Source organism: Magnolia sinica, chromosome 3 (assembly GCF_029962835.1).
Source record: "Magnolia sinica isolate HGM2019 chromosome 3, MsV1, whole genome shotgun sequence".
Taxonomy (NCBI): domain Eukaryota; kingdom Viridiplantae; phylum Streptophyta; class Magnoliopsida; order Magnoliales; family Magnoliaceae; genus Magnolia; species Magnolia sinica.
In genome coordinates, this window is record NC_080575.1 from 111094254 (window position 1) to 111117136 (window position 22883).

Consider the following 22883-nt stretch of genomic DNA (forward strand, 5'->3'; position numbering starts at 1 on the left):
AGTTTAGTCAAATAGCGCATAACTTGGGATCCTATATAAGAAACCTACTATGCAAGGTGTCCCAAAACGGTTACGTATCGGCCGTAACGGCCGATACGTAACGGTAACGATGGTACCCGTTACGCGTTTCGGGGTTGTATCGGTCGAGTCCATATTCTGTACACGTAACGGCCATTACGGGCGTAATGGCCGTTACTGACCCGTAACGGCTGTTACGGGCCTTTTTTTTAAAAAAAAAACATACCTCTTTTCCTTTATTTTCTTCTTCTTCTTCTTCTTCTTCTTCTTCTTCTTCTTCTTCTTCTTCTTCTTCTTCTTCTTCTTCTTCTTCTTCTTCTTCTTCTTCTTCTTCTTCTTCTTCTCTCTCTCTCTCTCCCTCTTTTTTCTTCTCTATTCTTTCCCTCTTTTCTTTTCGGTTTCCCTCTCTCTGTTTTTTTTTTTTTTCAGGCGTACCACGCACCAGCTAGGGGTACGTGTCACGCTAAGACGAGCGCTGACACTCCTCGAGCTCCGAGTTGTACGAACGGTTCAAAGGAGATCAAAGTTATATAGGCTCCACAGTGATTTATTTATTACATCTACACCGTTCATCTATTTTCAGAGATCATTTTAGAGCACTACCCAAAAAATGAATTATATCCAAAGATCATTTGGACCGCACCAAAAATAGCAGCGGAGATAATATTTTCACCATTAGACAATTCATAGGGCCCACGGTAACGTTTATTTTCCATCCAATCTGATTTGATCAGACCCAAGTGGGGCCCACCATGATGTATATATTCTATCCATGTCGTCCATCCATTTTGCCACGTCATTTTATGTCAGGATCTAAAAAATTAATAATATCCAAATCTCATGTGGACCACACCATAGCAAACAGTGGTTATAAAATGCTCACCATTAAAAATTTCTTAAGGTCCATTGTAATGTTTATTTTCAATCTAACCTATTAATTGGGTCACACTGACATGGATGAAGAGAAAACACACATGTCAGCTTGATCTAAAACTTTTGTAGCCCCCAATAAATTTTTAATGGTGAACATTTAATTAGTGTTGTTTCTTATGGTGCAGTCCACCTGAGCTTTGGATGTGCCTCATTTTTGGGCTCATGCCCGAAAATTATTTGGCAAAATGGATGGATAGTGTGGAATAACACATTCATCACGGGTGGGGCCCAAAAAACTTTGACACGTGTGCAACACTTCACAATCTGAGTCCCGCCTAATTTGAGCCTTAAAAAATTATACACGAGACATATATTAACTTAAAATTTAGCAATTAAATTATGAACTGCAATTGGTAACTCATAATGCCAAAATCAAATTGTTTGAATACTTTTAATTGTTAATTTGTAGACTTTTATTTTTTAAAATAGGGTCTTTTGATTTTTTTCATGATTCACTATCTAATAAATGTCCACCAATTCACAAGTGGCATAATGACAATAAATTGCATGAATTTGAGGCTGATTTGGTGCATAGATTGGTCCTCCAAGTTAGCCCCAAATTGGCAATGCCATCTACCTGAATTTAATTTCATTTTTTTAAAAGAACTATTGGGAGAAATGATATCAAGTTGTTAAGTATATAAATTAGATATTTAGAAAATTAAATATATAAATTTTGTAGTCAAATTCAAGTTATCTGGTTCATAAATTCATTAGACAGTCCGATACAACTTTTCACCAAAGAGTGGACCGTTACACCACCATAAATATGTTCCAATTTATAAATGAATGCATATTTGGAATGCTTAGAATATTCCGGATTTAATCCATATTTTTTCATATTTTTTTGGCAAAAAAAAAAAAAATTTGCGCTGTTACGAGCCGTTACCCCCCCGTATCGCCGTTACGCCCCCGTATCCGTATCGGTTTCGGAGGGTACCGTTACGCCAACCGATGCCGATACGGGACACCTTGCTACCATGTACACTTCTTTTTTTTAGATGTTATGATTTAAAAGTGTGTATTAAGGTCTTCTTTAACAATCCATGAAGTTTCATTAAAAATTTCAACAATTTTCCCAATGTTTCCCAAAAAGGTGCGATAAATTACCTGATACAAACGATATATCCCATGCAATAACCGATACGTATTTGTATCCCAAGGATGCGATACGTAACCTGATACCAGATATTTCGAACATTGGGTGGAGGTAATAAGAAGTGTTTGATGACCTATGGTTTACCTGAGGATATGGCCCTTGACTGAGTGAAATGGCAAAATAGTATTCGTGCAGCCAACCCCACTTTAATAAGTCCAGTTCTGTTTTCCTATAAGTAGTGAAGTACATATTTCACCTACATGGTTGTTTATATAAACAACTACTCTTCTCACATTTTGAGCCACTATTTCAACATAAAGCATCAAATTTAAGCTCCAAACAATGTGTGAGGTGCTCCAACTATCTGCCCTTTGCTTTACCAAGCCATGGCGTAATTTGATAACCCAAGCTTTTTCTCCTGATATTCAGCTTTACTAAGCGAGGATCTTCCATTAGAGTGACATTCAAAAGCCCTCTGGAAATGGTATTTTCAATGCTCGGCTGGACATTTATTTCTTGAAGTATTTCAATGGGTTGGGAATACCTTGATATTCCTCCTTACGACAACCTCCTTATTGTCAAATAAACATTTGCATATGTTCTTACATTTTTTTTTTCTTTTTTAATCCATGTTCTTGCATATGAATGACAAAATAGAGGTTCCATTTTGAGGTTGTTCCTTCTCATTAAAAATGAATACTTCAATAATACAATTTTCTAATTAGCTGATGATGTAGGAAAATCATTTTTCCCATATTGTGCCAAAGCCTAAAGGACCACATGAAAAAGTTCTCAATAGCAGGGATTGTGCACAACATTTCCAGCCCATGCACGTACCCAAGGTTAGCATGAGTGACCCCGCAGACACAGCCAAGAGTTGGTGTCACACAGTTGTTGAGCATGGAAAAAAGCATGGTCCACAAGAGCCTTTCCCCACAAGGATTTCCTTCACAGGCACAAGACATCAAGCTCTTTGGGACACTCATGTGGGAAAACCTAAGGCTTCCGAGACCTCTAACAGCCATTGTGCCTAGCCAAGAGTCTTTGTTGGGATTGAAAATTTACTAAAGTCCTCACGCTCCACACTTGCATGTCATGCACTAGACACACTCCACACAAGTCGCGTCACACAGTTGTTGAGTATGGAAAAAAGCATGGTCCACAAGAGCCTTTCCCCACAAGGATTTCCCTCACAGGCACAAGACGCCAAGCTCTTTGGGACACTCGTGTGGGAAAACCTAAGGCTTCCGAGACCCCTAACAGCCATTGTGCCTAGCCAAGAGTCTCTGTTGGGATTGAAAATTTACTGAAGTCCTCACGCTCCACACTTGCATGTCATGCACTAGACACACTCCACACAAGTCGCGCACCAGCTAAGTTCCATCTTCCATGTTTTCCAGGGGAGATTACTGACGCACCCTTCCGAAATGAGCATGACACCTCCACTACTCCAGATTATGTGTTCTAAAACACAACTTGCATACCCTTCAAAGGGAAGCGTGGGCCCTCTTTTAGGGTACCTGTGTACATGTAGCGCACCTTGCCAAGGGTAGCGCAAATCACCTCTCAAGAGAGCACACAACATGACAAGAAACATGCAGAAAATAATCTGTAATAGCCATATGAGCGGAAAATAACAGCCTAACCACCCCAAAAGCGGGAAAAATAACAGCTCAAAGATTCATTTTGGAGGGAAACAACCGCATCCAATCCCTATAAATATACCCCTTCGAGGTCTCCATTTCATACATTCAGTTTTCGACAAGCTCATGGAATTGTTGTCACTATGTTCATGATCTCCTGCCTCCATCTCTTCGGCCGGGGCGAATGAGACAAGGTGAGCACAGAAGAGTCCAAGAACTCACACCTTAGCAGAGGCTTCTCTCTCCCTGCATAAGGTCTCTGATGCAGCTTGCACACCCCTAATGGAGGTCATGCACCCTTATCCGGGGCACCCCCAATCGCTATATGCACTGGATGTGTAGTCCCCAAAAGTGCAACTTGCTCTAAGGCACCTCAAGAGGTTGTATGCCCTAGATGGAATTGTTGTCACTATGTTCATGATCTCCTGCCTCCATCTCTTCGGCCGGGGCGAATGAGACAAGGTGAGCACAGAAGAGTCCAAGGACTCACACCTTAGCAGAGGCTTCTCTCTCCCTGCATAAGGTCTCTGATGCAGCTTGCACACCCCTAATGGAGGTCATGCACCCTTATCCGGGGCACCCCCAATCGCTATATGCACTGGATGTGTAGTCCCCAAAAGTGCAACTTGCTCTAAGGCACCTCAAGAGGTTGTATGCCCTAGATGGAATTGTTGTCACTATGTTCATGATCTCCTGCCTCCATCTCTTCGGCCGGGGCGAATGAGACAAGGTGAGCACAGAAGAGTCCAAGGACTCACACCTTAGCAGAGGCTTCTCTCTCCCTACATAAGGTCTCTGATGCAGTTTGCACACCCCTAATGGAGGTCATGCACCCTTATCCGGGGCACCCCCAATCGCTATATGCACTGGATGTGTAGTCCCCAAAAGTGCAACTTGCTCTAAGGCACCTCAAGAGGTTGTATGCCCTAGATGTGTATGGTCCTCTGGCAAGTCATGCACGATTGTCCATAACATGGACAATAACCCATTCACATGTAATGGCTTCATGGTGAAATTTCGAGCTGGCTACGACTAGTTCTCACTTGCATATCCCTAATGTTGAGGCATTTGGGTGAACTATATCCGATTCAGAGTCAAAGCACATTATCCACAGTAGTCAACCCTCTGCCCAGGTTGCACTTCCCCTTAAAAGGAGTCATGCACCTTGGTCGGAATACTCCTTGACACATATTTTGATGTGTTATGGTATATAAGACCCCTGGCAATGCTGGAACCCTTTTTCTAGTGTGAGCCACAAGGTTACATGGCTATCTAAAGACCCCTGGCAGTGCGGGAACCCTGGCATTGTTGTCAGATTGCATAAAATCGCATAAGCCATTAGTGTGGGCTGATTGCTTATGCCATTGCATAATCACACAAGTGATTGCTCAAGTTGATATCTTTTTTACTTTATCTTTTTTTTTTTTCTTTGAAAAATAAAGAAATGGAAAAAATCATTTAAAAATTAAGAAAAACTATGTTTAATTATTACAAGTGATTGGATTATGTTTATTTACCTATTTCATTGAAGTTTGACTATTAGACCATCTATACGTCGAGTTATAATATATATAACAAAACAAATTTAAACAATCAACAAGTTACACTATGAAAAAATTAATTATTGAAAACTACAAACATAGAAATTGCATTAATAACTTGAATCTTGATGAGTTGATGCATACAATACAGGTTACAAGTTATAACTTATTACAATCTAAGAGAAATTTACCATTGGCCATTATGCCATCGCATACTAGAGTATGCCAAGGTTATGCCATTATGCCATAAACATCGCATACTCTAGCATGCCATGAGGCATGCTTCCTACATGGCATATGCAACCATGGGATATGCGACATGAGGAAATGTATGCGATTGTGCGATCGCACATGACAACACTAATCCCTGGTACCTTGACGCAGGACAGCCCTAATTATGATGCATGCTCATGGACACAATTAAACAGCGGAAATAAAAGGAATAAATGATCTAAAATTCTAACAGTAATCATCATAACTGAGAAAATCATAAAGGAAACATGCAATGGAGCGGGCCATCACCACAACCATGGATTATGGAATTCAATTACTACTTGGGTTGGATCTGGCGAGGGATGAGACCTCCCGATCTTGCATGGTCACACCCAATCGTTCAACAAAGATCACTAGTCCGAATAACCAAGAAGTTTCTCGGATTAGGGATTTGAGAATTTGGGGATTTAGGGTTTAGATCGGCTCTCAAGATTTTGATCGAAGAAAGATTAGCCAAAACTGGAAAATAGAAAGAAAAAAATTATTACCTTGAAGAAGTTGGAGGGGCACAAGAAGAAATTAGGAGAAGAAGATCAAGGGAAGAGAAGAAGCACCACTAGAGAGAAGAGAGGAAGGAGGCAACCAAAGGGTTTGCTTTTCATTAATCAATAGTTAAAATTCGAGTTTAGGGCTTTAGCCCACTTAAATAAGCAAATAAAGACATAAAATTACTAAAATACCCATAGGATAAGCAAATAAAGACATAAAATTACTAAAAGACCCCTAACTAAGTCAAAAACGCGCAAATAACATAAGTACGGGAAAGTTTGGGCACTCGGTCTTCTTTCTCCAATCTTCCTTCACATGTGTCTTCCCTGAGTGGGGTCTTCTATATGTCCAATCACATATGAAAGGTCTTCAGCTCCTCAATAGTCGCTTATCCACAAGGACGGCACTTGTGGTTGGCGCTTTCTTCGTTGGTATACCTTAAATGCACTTGTGTCCGCATCATACCTCAGCCTAAATGATGACCTAGACACTCTAAAGATGGATAATTATAGATCAGGACTTTTATGCATCATTTGCATTTTCTCATCAATACCATATAACAGACTAGTTTTTCCCCAGGTATTGTAATCAAGGACATGTGCCAGACCACAGCCTGGAATGTATTTTATTTCCCTGATCAATAAAAGCATCTCGGCAGGACATACTTGGGTGCATATTGTTTATAGTGGAGTTAATATCAGAATAATATCAAACCATACTGAAAGAAATGCAACTGTAAATCTGAGAAGAACATCTAGGCGAGCTTACTGTAAATTGATCTGGACGACGTTGCTCTGATGCAAGAAAATGCAACCTCATAGTTGCTACTATTTCATACTCCTTAAGCAGCACGTAGCATGTCCAAAATGTAAAGGCATAAGCCATTACCAAATGAGTCCAAAACCTGCAAAATTGACAATGAACGCATTTCCCTTCTAGTCAAAATGAAAGAACATTAAAGCTCCGTCATCCATGGACACTAAGCAATTGGTATGAGTACCAACAACAATGACTAACCTAATTTCTAAACCCATGTAACTGTTGGGAAAATAGGAATTTATGAAATGAATGGAATATTTGTAAACATTCATTTAATAAATATTAGCACAATTTTTTGTTTTTTTTAATTAAATATTAGCACAAATTTGAAGGGGTCAATAATGGAAATAGATCTAACATGTAAAAATGACATTAAGAAGAAGAAGAAAAAAAAAAAAAAACAAGTTGGAGGGAAGGAAAAATCAGACAAATTGCAGAAATAAGATAATCAATAAATAATCTTTCAAAAAAAGAAAAAGAGATGGTCAATATATAGAACATTTTTCTTGGCTCTAAGAGAATGCAACACAAAAGAGAAAGGGCATAGAATATTTTGGAATCAGCAGAGAACATGGTTGTGCGGGTTCGATTGGCCCAGCATCTTTCAGTCACACTTGATTACATGATTTCTTTTAGGGTTCAATATGAGCATGAAAACACATCTTCCAACTGTTTCATTCATCTAAGGATCCATAGTGAAGGAGACTAACAAAGCATTTTAGAATTCTTAGGCTCATGCCTGATATTGGAAATCGGTCAAGTGATTTCAAGAGGTACTGTCAGCTTATTACTTTCTTTGAACATGATTTTCTCATTCACTTTCCATGAATGTGAAAATCATGAAAAGTGAATTCTAGACTCGTGCCTGATATTGGAAATCAGTCGAGTGATTTCAAGAGGTACTGTCAGCTTATTACTTTCTTTGAACATGATTTTCTCATTCACTTTCCATGACTCACCAACAATATAGAGCCCAATTTGTACACAACATTAAATAAACTAGCCTCCTCGGTGCACAAAGCCTAAGAGGAAGAATTCTCCAGCAACAAGATTGAATAGAATATGATGTGAACAAGAATTCGCTTACCTTTAAATACCTAACTCTCGTTAAAATAAATAAATAAATAAATAAATAAAAGGAAGCTAATGTCACTTTTTCCAGTAAAAATGAATCAAATGAATAAGAACACATCAGGAAATGTCAATTATACAGATATAGCAAGCCTAAGAGGAAGAATTCTCCAGCAACAAGATTGAATAGAATATGATGTGAACAAGAATTCGCTTACCTTTAAATACCTAACTCTCGTTTAAAAAAATAATAATAATAATAAATAAATAAATAAATAAAAGGAAGCTAATGTCACTTTTTCCAGTAAAAATGAATTAAATGAATAAGAACACATCAGGAAATGTCAATTATACAGATAGAGCATATATGAGAAAATCGATTCAAAGAACTATCAGCAACTTAAATACACAGAACAGACTAATCTCAAAGAATAAGAACCCATGAAACTCACTACTGTTTTAATGGATGAAAGGTGTGGCTGATGAATCACCTGTGTGATTTGTCTGGAATATTTGAAATGGAGAGCTTATCTATATCACTGAAAATTACTTTTGAATCTTCTAGAGTCCTGTTAGTCCAATTGACTGGAACCAGGATCGCAAAAGCAAAGAATGTTATAGGAACAAAGATTTTAAGCCTGCAGTAAAAAGAGGACACCAGAACAAAATGAGGCGTAATATGATGGTAAAGAAATAAAAATATTAAGTGTTGACAATATATTCACACTGTAAACAATTCTCAAGCAGAGGAAAACCTTAGAGAATCATGTGCAAGTGGAGAGATCTGGTTAGATAAACAAGAAGGAGAAAGAAAAGGCCAACATCTACCACAGTCCATTTACTAGGGGGGGAATTCACAGCTGGCAAGAAGAAACTACCATAGAAAGTATTGAAGTTCTTCATTATAGGCTCTGTAGACAACATGGAAATGAAACAATCTAAGGTAGAGATAAGTCGCTTGACAGAGAGGAAGAAACAGCAAAATCCACATATAGAGGGCAACAAAATAAATTTAAGAAAACAAAAACAAACCGTAAGGCTCAGCATCTCAACAGGCAAAAGGGGGAATGGGTGTGCATTTTTTTGGAAGATACTTGGTTTCAGATGTTCCTTTAGGTGAGAAGTTTGAATCCCAATATGCATTGCCAGTTCTCCGGTAAGTCAGTTCCTTGAACTTGGCAGCAGTTTGGTTTGGAGCCCCCTAGCCAGGCAGAGTTTGAAGGAAGATGAAATTTCCAGCTTCAAGCATCTTTTAAGCATTTTACAGAAAGGTAATATTCCTATGGTTGGCATTATACAAGAGAATTTGGGAGGTGCAGGCGCTGATGGTATATTTTCTGTTAGTTCTCTCTCTAGAGCATAATCTGAGAGAGATTCTAGCAGTTCCGCACTGTTCTGAATATGGTCTACGCAGGTGCCCTTAACGATATGAGCCTTCACTTGGTTAGCTTGCTTGGACAAAATTCGTACACCCAATCATATCAGAAACAGAGGTGTGACAATACCAAATTGGTGCATCTTATGCTGCTTGGATGAGGTAACCAGTTTATCATCTTCTTATACATTGAGTCCTCGATGCTTCTCTCCCAGAAGTTTTTATGAGATGGGTGAAAGGTCCATTTAGTTCTAAAGGGGTGGTCTGTTGGGAGACGATACACGATACGGTTTTATGGAGAATTTGGAATGAGAGGAATTGCAGAATCCCAAATACACCATCCTTGATTGCTTCCCTTAAGAGGAAAACTCAGTGCATGTACCCCAGGTTTTATTGGGATTTCTCCTTATCTGATTGTATACGGTTTTATGGAGAATTTGGAATGAGAGGAATTGCAGAATCCCAAAGACACCATCCTTGATTGCTTCCCTTGAGAGGAAAACTCAGTGCATGTACCCCAGGTTTTATTGGGATTTCTCCTTATCTGATTGTACGTATCTTCTTTGGATTCTATCTTGAAGAGTGAAACTTAAGTTGTATTTCCCATGGATGTTTTTTTATCCTTGGATGATTTCTCATCGTCTCCTTTTTCCTCTCTTTGTACCTGCTTTTTGCAATAAATATTAATTATCATCAAAGATAATAAAATTCTTTCAAAATTCACCCTCAGTTCATTGATGGCAATGTTTTAAATACCGTTATCGCATAACATGTCAAACCCTTGGGATATGGATAAATATCGGCTGTCGCATGGGATATATCGGTTGTATCGCGTAATGTATCGTTGTTGTTGGGAAACATGGGAACATGGGGAAATTGGTCGAATTTTTCAATGAAACTTCAGGGATTGTTGAAAATGATATCAATACATACTTAGAAATCAAAATATTACCAAAAAAAAAAAAAAATTTGCACATAATAGGAGTTTCCTTTGTATGGGGTCCTAATATATGTGCTTTCCAACTAAACTGATGCAAGCATATTCAAAGTCTATTCATATAATTTATAAACGTAAGAAGACATGTATGGAAACACGAGCAATACATTCAAAAGAAAAAGAAGAATCACTAGATCAAGTGATGTAGAGCGGGTCGCGGATAGTTACATGGCCAAGATGGATTAGAAAAGGTCCGGTCGACAACAGAAGTGATCCAGACCATCGAACCTCAAATCGGGCGTATCTTGCAATCCGGAATGAGTTATCTGACGTAAAATATATGATTTTGGGGTAGAACGAGCTACTGAAGCCAACCAACCCAACTACGCCGGGTTGCGCAGCCCGGAATTGCGAAAAACCCCTGGATCGACGGTCGTTTCCCTGTTTTAATTTCGTTTTTACTATAAATAGTAAGTTTTAGTTTGATTATAACTCTTCATCCGTCGGGCTTTAGGAGTTGCGCCCAACGTGAAAAGAGCTTAGAATAATTAGGAGAACAGTTTGGTGAAGCCAAATAGGACACTTACTATTTTTGGCCGAAAACCTTGCGCACTAGTAGACATCACGACCGTTTATAAATAGTAAGTTTACAATTTATAGTAAGTCGCGGATTCTAGGAGTTTGAGTTGTAGTTTGATTCTAATTTCTTTCCCATTGCTTGGTACCCCTACTTAAAGGGTTGTGAACTCGTTTTTATTAATCAATTAATCAATTTCGAATTTCTTAGAATTTATTTCTATTTTCTGCTTTCTTTCCTCGTGGATTCGAGAAGTCTCTGTGAGGAGTCCAGAGAAGCTCTGTGGATTCGGAGTAGTTATCCTCATCACGTTCATTCCCGCGTCAATTGGTATCAGAGCGAGGATTCCCCTCGGGCCGATGGCAAACAATGAAGGTATGAATCAAAATCCTGTGGACGGTGATCCAGGAATTCGTTATCTTTCGGAAAGAATGGAAGCTTTCCACTGGGAGAGTCAGTTGACCATGCAAGTGCTGCAGGCAACTCTCGACCGTCTTGCGGATGCACTACTCCCGCCCCAAGCCCTAGGCGGTGCTCCACCACCCTTGGTTGCTCCCCCACCCATGGTTGCTGTACGACACAACCCCGATTTTCATAGAGCACTGCCAGTGGCAAACTGTAGGGCTACACCAGATGATTCAAGTTCTAGCAACGAGGACCTTAATGAGGGTTTTGCCCGACGACCAATCTATGGAGGTGATCATCTAGATCGTGCTAAAAGAGACTATCAAGGTAAGGCTGAACTTCCTAGTTTTAACGGTTTATTACGTATAGAAGATTTTCTCGATTGGCTAACCGAAATAGAGAGATATTTTGATTACATGGACGTGCCAGATCATAAAAGGGTAAAATTGGTAGCGTTTAAATTAAAATCTGGTGCTTCTGCATGGTGGGAACAATTACAACTCTCACGAGCCCGCCAAAACAAGGAGCTCATCTAATCATGGCCACGGATGAGACGTCTTCTTCAATCTCGATTTCTCCCCAGTGATTATGAGCAGATATTATTCTAGCAATATCAAAATTGCAGACAAGGAAATCAAACAGTCACAGATTACACTGAAAAATTCCAACGGCTGGCTACACGAAACGATCTGTCAGAATCTGAGTCACAGAAGGTGGCACGATTTATATGTGGGTTGCGACCGACAATTCACCACCGAGTTCAAATGTACCCAGTCGAAACTGTGGATGAAGCAGTTCAATTGGCGGGTAGGGCAGAAACACAACTTGCAAGAGCTCCTACTCGTCCATATCCTTCAACTCGACCCCCCATGAGGGTCCCACGCAGGATCCAGTGCTGCCACGAGGAAAAGACCCAGTACCTCAACTTCCTACAACCGTAAACCGTGATACAGGGAGCGGCTCATCCAAACCTCAACGTGCAGTACCCACAACAGCGAGTCCGAGTAGGATTCCAAATCTTTATGCTCGATCAAGGTCGAACAATTGTTACCGTTGTGGCCGTTGATTCGATTTTTTGTACCCGTATCGGCCGATACGGGACCGATACGGGCGTAACGGGCCCGAAACGGTAACTTTTTTTTTTAGCTCTGTTTTTGCTGTTTTTTTGAAACATCTTGCTTCCAAACTGTTTCTAACTCCTTCTACTACTAATTTCGACCAACCTTAGCTAGGTATTTGATAGAAAACACATTATATTATAGATTTTTTTGAATCAAAGCTCGGTGGGCCATTTTTCAAAAATTCGTCAAAAATAGGTATTTATACTTTTTTTAATATATTTTGTTGTTTTAATCATGTCATATGATGTGTTAATCATAGTAGAACATGTTAATGTGCATTTTACAGATTTGGGGTGCCATTTAATAATTTTTTAATATTTTTTGCTATTTACGCATGAATTTTGGCCCCTTTTTTTAAAATTCGAAAAATCAGTTTTTAATGGTTGTTTTGCTGTTTTGATCATGCCATTTGATGTATTAATCATAGTAGAATATGTTAATGTGCATTTTACAGATTTGGGGTGCCATTTAATATTTTTTTCTATTTACGCATTTATTTTGGCCCTTTTTTTGAAAATTCGAAAAACCATTTTTAAATGATTCTTTTGCTGTTTTAATGATGTCATATGATGTGTTAATCATAGTAGAACACGTTAATGTGCATTTTACAGCTTTGGGGTTCAATTTTATATATTTTTTATATTTTTTTCTATTTACGCATTTATTTTGGTCCTTTTTTTGAAAATTCGAAAAATCATTTTTTAATGATTCTTTTGCTGTTTTAATGATGCCATATGATGTGTTAATCATAGTAGAACATGTTAATATGCATTTTACAGATTTGGGGTGCCATTTTATATTTTTTTTATATTTTTTTCTATTTACGCATTTATTTCGGCCCTTTTTTTGAAAATTCGAAAAATCATTTTTTAATGATTCTTTTGCTGTTTTAATGATGCCATATGATGTGTTAATCATAGTAGAACATGTTAATGTGCATTTTACATATTTGGGGTGCCATTTTATATTTTTTATTTATTTTTTTATATTTACGCATTTATTTCGGCCCTTTTTTTGAAAATTCGAAAAATCATTTTTTAATGATTCTTTTGCTGTTTTAATGATGCCATATGATGTGTTAATCATAGTAGAACATGTTAATGTGCATTTTACATATTTGGGGTGCCATTTTATATTTTTTTTTCTATTTACGCATGAATTTTGGCCCTCAAAAATAATTGCAAACACCTAAATGTAAGATATTTTCATATTACATTCATTCTAATATATCTATCATTGATAGTAGATAGTTAGAAAATTAAATATATGAATTTTGTAGTCAAATTCAGGTTATCTGGTTCATAAATTCATCAGACAGTCCGATACAACTTCTCACTAAAGAGTGGACCGTTACACCACTATAAACATGTTCCAATTTATAAATGAATGCATATTTGGAATGCTTAGAATATTCCGGATTTAATCCATATTTTTTCATATTTTTTTGGCAAAAAAAAAATTTTGCGCCATTACGGGCCGTTACGCCCCCGTATCACCGTTACGCCCCCGTATCCGTATCGGTTTTGGAGGTCACCGTTACGCCAACCGATACCGATACGGGACACCTTGCCAACCAAGCCACTTATCAAACACTTGTCCTCAACGTCCCGCAGCACACTTGACTATAAACGAAGGGGACACTGAAGATGAGGCCGCAGAAGAAGACCATCACTTTGATGAACATGAACAAATCACTGAAGAAATCGCAGGTGGCGATGAAATGACGAGCGAGGATTGTGGCGAATTTCTAGTTGTGAGGCGATTGTTGTATGCCCCATAAAAGGAATTACATCCACAACGACACAATATATTTCGTACTCGGTGCACCGTCAATGGAAAGGTCTGTGATATGATCATAGACAGTGGTAGTAGCGAGAACATCGTCTCAAGAGTGATGAAATGACGGGCGCAACACACTTGACTATTAACGAATGGGGCACTAAAGATGAGGCCGCAGAAGAAGACCATCACTTTGATGAACATAAACAAATCACTGAAGAAATAGCAAGTGGCGATGAAATGACGGGCGAGGATTGTGGCGAATTTCTAATTGTGAGGCGATTGCTGTATGCCCCACGAAAGGAATTACATCCACAACGACACAATATATTTCGTACTCGGTGAACCGTCAATGGAAAGGTGCGGTTACCAACGATGAAACATCTTTCCCCGTACTCAATCGGCTGGATAAAAAAGATGAATGAGATCAAGTAACCGAACAATGCACTATCTCGTTTTCAATTGGCAAAAATTATAAAGATCAAATACTTTGTGACGTGGTCAATATGGAAGCTTGTCATATGTTACTCGGTCGACCCTGGCAGTCGGACCGTGATGCGACTCATCGGGGATGAGATAATGTTTACGTATTCGTCAAGGATAGTCGAAAAATAATCATTTCCCCTATGGCACCAGAGAACCACCCTGAAGCCTCTAAAGTGGAGGGGAGTTCCCTCTTGACCATTCAGGATTTTATGGAGGAATCCAAGGAAACCGGCGAGGTATACACTGTAGTGGTGAAGGGCGAGGAAGAAGAACCCTCAAACATCCCTCCAAGTTTAAGACTGTTGCTAAACGAATTCAAAGAAGTCTGGCCTGAGGATTTACCTGATGGATTGCCCCCCATGAGGGACATCGAACATCACATAAACCTCGTCCCTGGGGCTAGCCTGCCCAACCGCCCTCATTATCGGATGAGTCTGAAGGAGTGTGAGATATTTCAGGGGTAAGTGGAGGAATTGATCTGTAAGGGTATCTTGAGAGAGAGCATGAGCCCATGTGTCATACCAGCATTATTAATGCCAAAAAAAATGGAAACTGGCGCATGTGTGTCGACAGTCAGGCAATCGACAAAATTGCCATCAAATATCGATTCCCAATACGACGGTTGGACGACATGCTCGATATGTTAGAAAGGGCCAAGGTGTTCTCTAAACTAGATCTAAGGAGCGGGTACCATCAGATTCGCATTCGACCCGGTGATGAGTGGAAAACGGCATTCAAGACCAAGGAAGGGTTGTATGAGTGGCTAGTCATGCCCTTCGGCCTATCGAACGCACCAAGTACTTTTATGTGTTTGATGAATCAAGTTCTAAAACCGTTCACTGGCCGATTTGTGGTAGTATATTTTGATGACATATTGATATATAGCCAGGATGAGGCGGAGCACAGGAAATATCTCAGGCAGGTGCTGCAGGGTTTACAAATTAACAAGTTGTACCTCAACTTGAAGAAGTGTAATTTTTTAACTGACAGCCTGTTGTTTCTAGGATTTATTGTAACGTCCACAGGCATTCATATGGACGATGAAAATGTGCGAGCTATTAGGGAATGGACGATCCCGACAAACATTCATGAGGTGAGGAGTTTTCACGGGTTGGCGACTTTCTATCGTCGATTTGTGCGAGATTTTAGTACCATAGTCGCGCCTATAATAGATTGCATGAAAAAAGGACCGTTCCAGTGGACCGATAAAGCTGAGAAGAGCTTTCATGAGATCAAGCATCGTTTGTCTACAACATCGGTTTTGGTGCTTCCTAATTTCGACAAATTGTTTGAGGTTTAGTGTGACGCTTCATACGTCAGAATTGGAGGAGTATTATCACAGGAAGGCAGGCTGGTAGCCTTCTACAATGAGAAGCTCAGCGAAGCCCGAAAGAAGTGGTCGACTTATGAGCTTGAGTTGTACGCAATTATTCAGGCGTTGCGACATTGGCGGCATTATCTGATGCAAAGAGAGTTTGTTTTGTACACTGACCATCAAACATTAAAGTTTATTAATAATCAGACTAACGTGAATCGTGTGCATGCTAGATGGGTTGCATTTTTACAGGAATTCACGTTCGTTTTGAAGCACAAGTCAGGGCAGCAGAACAAGGTAGCTGATGCACTTAGCCGTCGTGCATCACTACATGTTACGATGAGCAACGATGTGGTCGGCTTCGACTGTCTCAAGGAGTTGTATGCCGAGGATGAGGACTTCAACGATTCTTGGATGAAGTACCAAGAAGGTCACCCCAGTGACCTTCATATACAAGATGATTTTCTCTTCAAAGGGAATCAATGTGCATCCCCCAAAGTTCTCTGAGGGAGCAGATTATTCAGGAGCTACATGGAGGTGGCCTCGGTGGACACCTGGGGCGAGACGACGTGAGCTCTTGTGGAAGAGCAGTATTACTGGCCGCAATTAGTACACGATGTGGGAAAAGCCGTACAACGTTGCCATGTTTGTCAGACCTCCAAGGGGCAATCTCAGAATACGGGCCTCTACACCCCGTTACCTGTGCCAAACGGTCCTTGGGAGGATTTATCAATGGACTTCGTGCTTGGTCCCCCACGAACACAACGCGGCATGGATTCAGTGTTCGTGGTGGTAGATCGTTTCTCCAAAATGGCGCACTTTATCCCATGCAAGAAGACGCTCGATGCAACACGTGGCGAATCTATTTTTCAGGGAGGTCGTACGGCTACACGGGGTCCCCAAGACCATTACTTCCGATCGTGACACGAAGTTCATTAGCCACTTTTGGCGGACTTTATGGAATCGATTCGATACATGACTTCAATTCAGCAGTGCTTACCACCCACAGACCATTACTTCCGATCGTGACACGAAGTTCATTAGCTACTTTTGGCGGACTTTATGGAATCAATTTGATACACGACTTCAATTCAGCAGTGCTTACCACCCACAGACTGATGGGTAGACCGAAGTTGTGAATCGCACATTGGGAAACCTCTTTCGCTGTATTTCAAGAAAAAAACCAAAGTAGTGGGATTTAGCCTTGTCTCAAGCAGAGTTTGTATTCAACAATATGGTGAACCGCTCGACAGGGAGATCACCATTCCAGATTATCTACGAACAAGTGCCTCACCACACACTTGACTTAGTCCCTCTGCCCAAGCACCCAGGCACGAGCATTGCAGCAGAACATATGGCAGACAAGATCATGGGCATCCATGCAGAAGTGCAGACCAAGCTACATGCCTCGAACGAGAAGTACAAGGAACAAGCGGTCAAGCATCGGCGATAAAAAGTGTTCGAGGTGGGCGACCGCGTTATGGTCCATCTGCGCAAAGAGAGATTTCCGACCGGGACGTACAACAAGTTGAAAAATAAGAAGATTGGACCGGTATCAATCATCCGAAAGATCAATGACAACGCTTATGTTATTCATCTCCCAGATGACATGGCAATCTCACGGACTTTCAATGTCACGGACCTAACCGAGTATCATGAACCAAAGCATAACGAGAACTTGAGGCCGAGTTCTTTTGAAGTGGAGGAGACTGATGTAGAGCGGGTCGCGGACAGTTACATGGCCAAGATGGATCAGAAAAGGCCCGGTCGACGACAGAAGTGATCCAGACCATCAAACCTTAAATCAGGCGTATCTTGCAATTCGGAATGAGTTATCTGACGTAAAATATATGATTTTGAGGTAGAACGAGCTACTGAAGCCAACCAACCCAGCTACACCGGGTTGCGCAGCTCGGAATTGCGAAAAACCCCTGGATCGACGGTCATTTCCCTGTTTTAATTTCGTTTTTACTATAAATAGTAAGTTTTAGCTTGATTATAACTCTTCATCCGTCGGGCTTTAGGAGTTGCGCCCAACGTGAAAAGAGCTTAGAATAATTAGGAGAACGGTTTGGTGAAGCCAAATAGGACACTTACTATTTTTGGCCAAAAACCTTGCGCACTAGTAGACATCACGACCATCTATAAATAGTAAGTTTACTATTTATAGTAAGTCGGGGATTCTAGGAGTTTGAGTTGTAGTTTGATTCTAATTTCTTTCTCATTGCTTGGTACCCCTATTTAAAGGGTTATGAACTCGTTTTTATTCATCAATTAATCAATATCGAATTTCTTAAAATTTATTTCTATTTTCTGCTTTCTTTCCTCGTGGATTCGAGAAGTCTCTGTGAGGAGTCCAGAGAAGCTCCGTGGATTCGGAGTAGTTATCCTCATCACGTTCATCCCTGCGTCATCAGGTTACATACATGTTTAAATTTGTGTTTGGATACAAAGATTGCAACTGATTTATGAGAAATTGAGAAATTTTGATTTTTCTCAATTTTTCACAACTTAACCCATCTCCCTAAAATCTCAAAATCGAAGTTCCAAATCGATAAATTTTCGTGGAAAACATGAAGAATCATAGATTTGTAACCATTTGACTCTAGTTTAATGTGATTTACAACAAAAACATTGATCGAAAATTGAAAATGTTCACTAGATCGAACAGGTGGGATATATCGGCACTAAATCAAGTACAAAAACTTTACATTCTTAATAAAACTAAACATTTCAACAAATTTACAATAAAAGTATAAACCATAACTTCGGTCAGTAAAAACGGCAATCCAAATCGCAAATGACCATAATCCAGATAGCGTGATTCAGGATGTAAAACATAAGGGGGTTGGTGATTTAGGTAACACTGATTTCAAGGCTTCTCCTAGAAAAGGGTATCTGTTCTCCTAGCATGATGATTCAAGTCCTACATTTTATGAACGATCGGAGTGCTTGGTGGTTTGACTTTGGTAGAGAGAATGTGACTTCCAATGGAATTGGAACCCCATTTGTGAAATAAGAAAATCTGGTTAAGTCACTAGGAAGTAGGCCTGCAATGGGCGGGGCTCAGGCTGGATTTTGGACCAGTCGGGCCGGGTTTCAAGAACCAGGCCTATTCAAAATGTTGATTTTTCCTGCCCCACACCAGGCCCATTGCGAGCCCTACTGGGAAGATATCACCAAAAGGACGACAACTGAAAAGCTAGGCATGATGGAGAGTCTACATTTTGAGGGTAAAGTGCTGCAAGCCTGCAAGTTCATCGTATTATTAGCTCTATCATCAAAGCACGTATAAGGTTCTTTTTCTTCTTTTTTTTTTGGAAGATATGTATAAGGTTCGTTTTTTTATCAAGTTGTAAATCCATGATTTAGTAATAAGAGAACTCCCCTTCGAGGTAAACTAGAAGCTTTCTCCCAAATATATTTTTTGTGAAAGCAACCACTACCCAACCAAAAAGGAAAAACATTTACATTTTGACAGATGTTAAGAAGTTAAATATGCAAAACATGTAGACTCTGCATTTTGAGGGTAAAGTGCTGCAAGCCTGCAAATTCATCATATTATTAGCTCTATCATCAAAGCATGTATAAGGTTCTTTTTTTTTTTTTTTGGAAGATATGTATAAGGTTCTTTTTTTTATCAAGTTGTAAATCCATGATCTAGTGATAAGAGAATTCCCCTTGGACGTAAACTAGAAGCTTTCTCCCAAATATATTTTTTGTGAAAGCAACCACTACCCAACCAAAAAGGAAAAACATTTACACTTTGAAAGATGTTAAGAAGTTACATATGCAAAACAATAGAACTCAAACATGGCAAGTAAGAACTATAATGTGATAAACTTGTGTAGACAGCTATGAATAAACAAAATAATAGCAAAAATATGAAAAGCAGATATGGTAATGCATACCCAATCAAGTAAATACGCAAATAAACAGCAGAGTCCAGTCCTGCATGATCAATAAGCTCAGGTTCCGGCATTTTCAATGCAGCCGGCATCCAATTTAGAAACCTGATATATGATCTAAAGTCCAAATTGACAAACTTGTGCACAAATGCTCCACCATGTGTTGGGCTGCATCTCAGACCTCTCAGATACCATTTCGGAAAGTATACTCTATCATTGAATGGTTGGAGACGTAGTACAGCAAATGCCACAAAGAACGCAAAAGCGAAGAGGATATTGATTGCTGCCGCTAACCCTATGTCTCCAAGTGTAGCCATCTATGCTTTTAAAAGAGATGCCTATGTCCCTAACATAAGATACTGATAATGAGTCATGCGTATAATACAGAACTATATAAACAAAGTAAGCAACAATATACTGGAGTGTGGCACCTTGAAAAATGAAACCAAAAAACAAAGTATAATAGTCTACTAATAAATTTAGAGTTAATAAGACACAGAAATTTATTCAGTAAAGGAATTTAGAAAATAAATATCTTAGATAGTTTGAAGGAGATTTCAAGAGGCAACATAATAAATCATGTTAATATATCATAAGTTTCCAAAGTAGTTCAGGCAACATTTGGCTTGAACCATGAGGAAAAAAAAAATCCCAATTTTTGGGATTTCTACTCTTTAACTAGAATTTTCAAAAATCATGAAATGAGACTTGTGTGCATACAAAGGAGCCTTTTCTTTCCAACATAACACAAAAGGGCCCCATTTCACTGGCTTCGGATATTCTCCTCCTATGAGTAGAAATTCCAAATGTTCATATTATGTTTCCCCTCCTGAGAAACAACCACGAGCCAAACCCAACATTAGCTTCAGAGAAAAGAGTCCAACAATGGATTTTTAAGCAACCTATGTGTTCCCTGGTGCCTCTTCTATCAAGGGAAAACACACCATTCTATCCAAGTGTATCCTTTATCATCACATGCTTGCACATGACAAAGACTTTCGAATTGTAAATCTTGAATTCAATGTACAACAAGATGTTGGATGCTTAGATAGGTATTGATATTTACGTAAATAAGAAAACATAAGCACAATCTTTGTGAAAACAAAAACAATCTTTCCTGCACTCATCCCTTGTCCATCTATTTCTTTTTCTTTTCTTCTTCTTTTTTAAGAGAAATCAATCTTAGGAAATTGACACTGTTAGTGGACAACCCCTAGTGGAACCCGAACGACAGGACCAGCCAAGTCACCCCTTGTTCCATGGGATGGGCCATGCTGCTCATACCCGCTCCCTCCCTCCTTTGTAAATGTTGACAGAAAGCAAACAAACGATAGAAAAGGAGAGAAAGGAGACAGGAAAAGACAAAGGAGAGGGAAAAAAAAAAACAAGAGGAGGAAGAAGAGGGGGTAAAGAGGTGGGGTCCACTCTGCTCGAGTGATCGTGACCACACTTGCTGGTTAGCCACTGTCCCTGTCAAATCAGGGAACGAAGAGGAGTGAGCAGTAAGTTCTCCTTGTTTCCGCTCCCAGATTTGATCCCGTAGTGCAGATGCCCTGTTCCTTAAGGACGTCAATCCGGTCATCAAACCGCACTATCCACTGCCCCTGTCAAATCAGGGAATGAAGAGGATCTAGCAGTAAGTTCTCCTTGTTTCCACTCCCCGATTCGATCCCATTGTGTAGCTGCCCTGTTCCTTAAGGACGTCAATCCGGCCATCAAACCACACTATCCGTCGTCCCTGTCAAATCAGGGAACGAAAAGGAGCGAACAGTAAGTTCTCCTTGCTTTCACTCCCCGATTCGATCCCATTGTGTAGCTACCCTGCTCCTTAAGGATGTCAATCCGGCCATCAAACCGCACTATCCACGGCCTCACACCCTCAACATATTCTATCTACCCTTTTACAGATATGGTTGGATGCAGTATAAACCAAATTTGCAAAAATCAATCTAAAACCGCAAATTGCATTTACTCTACTTTAAGTCAGCCTAAAACCGCAAATCGATTTCCTCTCAAATAAACTGAATGTATGCAAATTCAATTCACCTGAGCATCCAAACGCTGCTAGATTTTACAGAACCAAAAAAAAAAGGATCTTTTCACCTGAGCATCCAAACGCTGCTTGATTTTACAGAACCAAAAAAAAAAAGATCTTGCAGCTTTAAACAAAAACAAAAATAAAAATCAACCTGAGAGTCAGCATCGAGCATTGTCAACAGACACCTTACAATTGATTAAAACGCCAGATGATTTTTTTTCTCAAATAAATCAACATATTAAAAAATAAACAGAATCATCGACTGTGCGAGTCCGATCTCCATACACATATGTGAGAGAGAGAGAGAGAGAGAGAGAGAGAGAGAGAGACTTACTCAGAAATCCCAGAAATTGAAAATCCAGAGGGAGAAGCAGATCTGAAGAAGATAAAACGGAGAAGAGATGAGTTTATTGCTTCTTAGGGCTCGAATCAAACCGAGGAGCAAGTGCTGAGGAGATGGATGTCCTCTGAGAGAATGGAAAGTGAGATTCGTAGACGGAGAAAGCTTGTAGTATACACAAACCCTTTCTAATGCAATAATGATAGAGATTGCAAAACGGTAATGTCTTTTGAGCGTTTGGCCTTTGCATATGCTTGACGAATGAGGAGAACCGGTTCCTGGTGTGGGACGGAGTGTCTCCTTTATATTTTTTTTCATTTTTTAAATCTACCATGGAGGGAGTAATGTGCCGCAGATGTCGGCACGTGGCGCTGAGGCCCGTTGGATTGCGACGGTCGATTGCCGACAACGTGCAACGGACAGGAACCGAACTTACCCCGTTCTCCGAGTGAAGCTGGATTTGATACGCGGCCGGCGTACCATAACATTTTGCTGCATAAAGGTTGCCGTTGATGAAGAAATGGGCCTGCTTGGTTTTCCATAATACAGTTAAATTGTCGTAAATCACTGTAAAAAAGTAATTATTACATTATTATGTAAATTGCTGTAAATCACCGTAAAAAAATAATTATTAGGTTCTTTCACATGTTTGGAAAGGAGTGAGTAATTTCACCTGAAAAATCGGTTCAAAAATGTTGACTTAAACTCATGGGCTT

The 22883-nt window shown here is 39.7% G+C and overlaps 1 protein-coding gene and 1 long non-coding RNA gene across 4 annotated transcripts in view; both read right to left on the bottom strand.

Moving 5' to 3' along the window:
- The window catches only part of LOC131240711 (calcium permeable stress-gated cation channel 1-like), a 40348-nt gene extending 17888 nt beyond the window's left edge, over window positions 1-22460 (bottom strand). Inside the window, exons 1-4 of one of the 3 annotated variants that reach the window (XM_058239133.1) lie at window positions 22162-22460; window positions 19793-20127; window positions 8378-8524; window positions 6765-6900 (exon numbers count right to left, since the gene is read on the bottom strand). In XM_058239133.1, the coding sequence (XP_058095116.1) occupies window positions 6765-6900; window positions 8378-8524; window positions 19793-20106 (597 nt within the window). In that variant the 5' untranslated portion in view covers window positions 20107-20127; window positions 22162-22460. Of the gene's footprint in view, window positions 1-6764; window positions 6901-8377; window positions 8525-19792; window positions 20149-22161 lie in introns of all 3 variants that reach the window. The other 2 variants (XM_058239131.1, XM_058239132.1) reach the window with 2 other exon arrangements.
- On the bottom strand, window positions 5301-6741 carry LOC131240712 (uncharacterized). Its single transcript, XR_009168843.1, has 2 exons — window positions 6462-6741; window positions 5301-5608 (listed from the first exon to the last, which is right to left on the bottom strand). It is a non-coding gene; the product is annotated as an uncharacterized LOC131240712 (long non-coding RNA).
- Window positions 22461-22883: the final 423 nt, after the last annotated feature.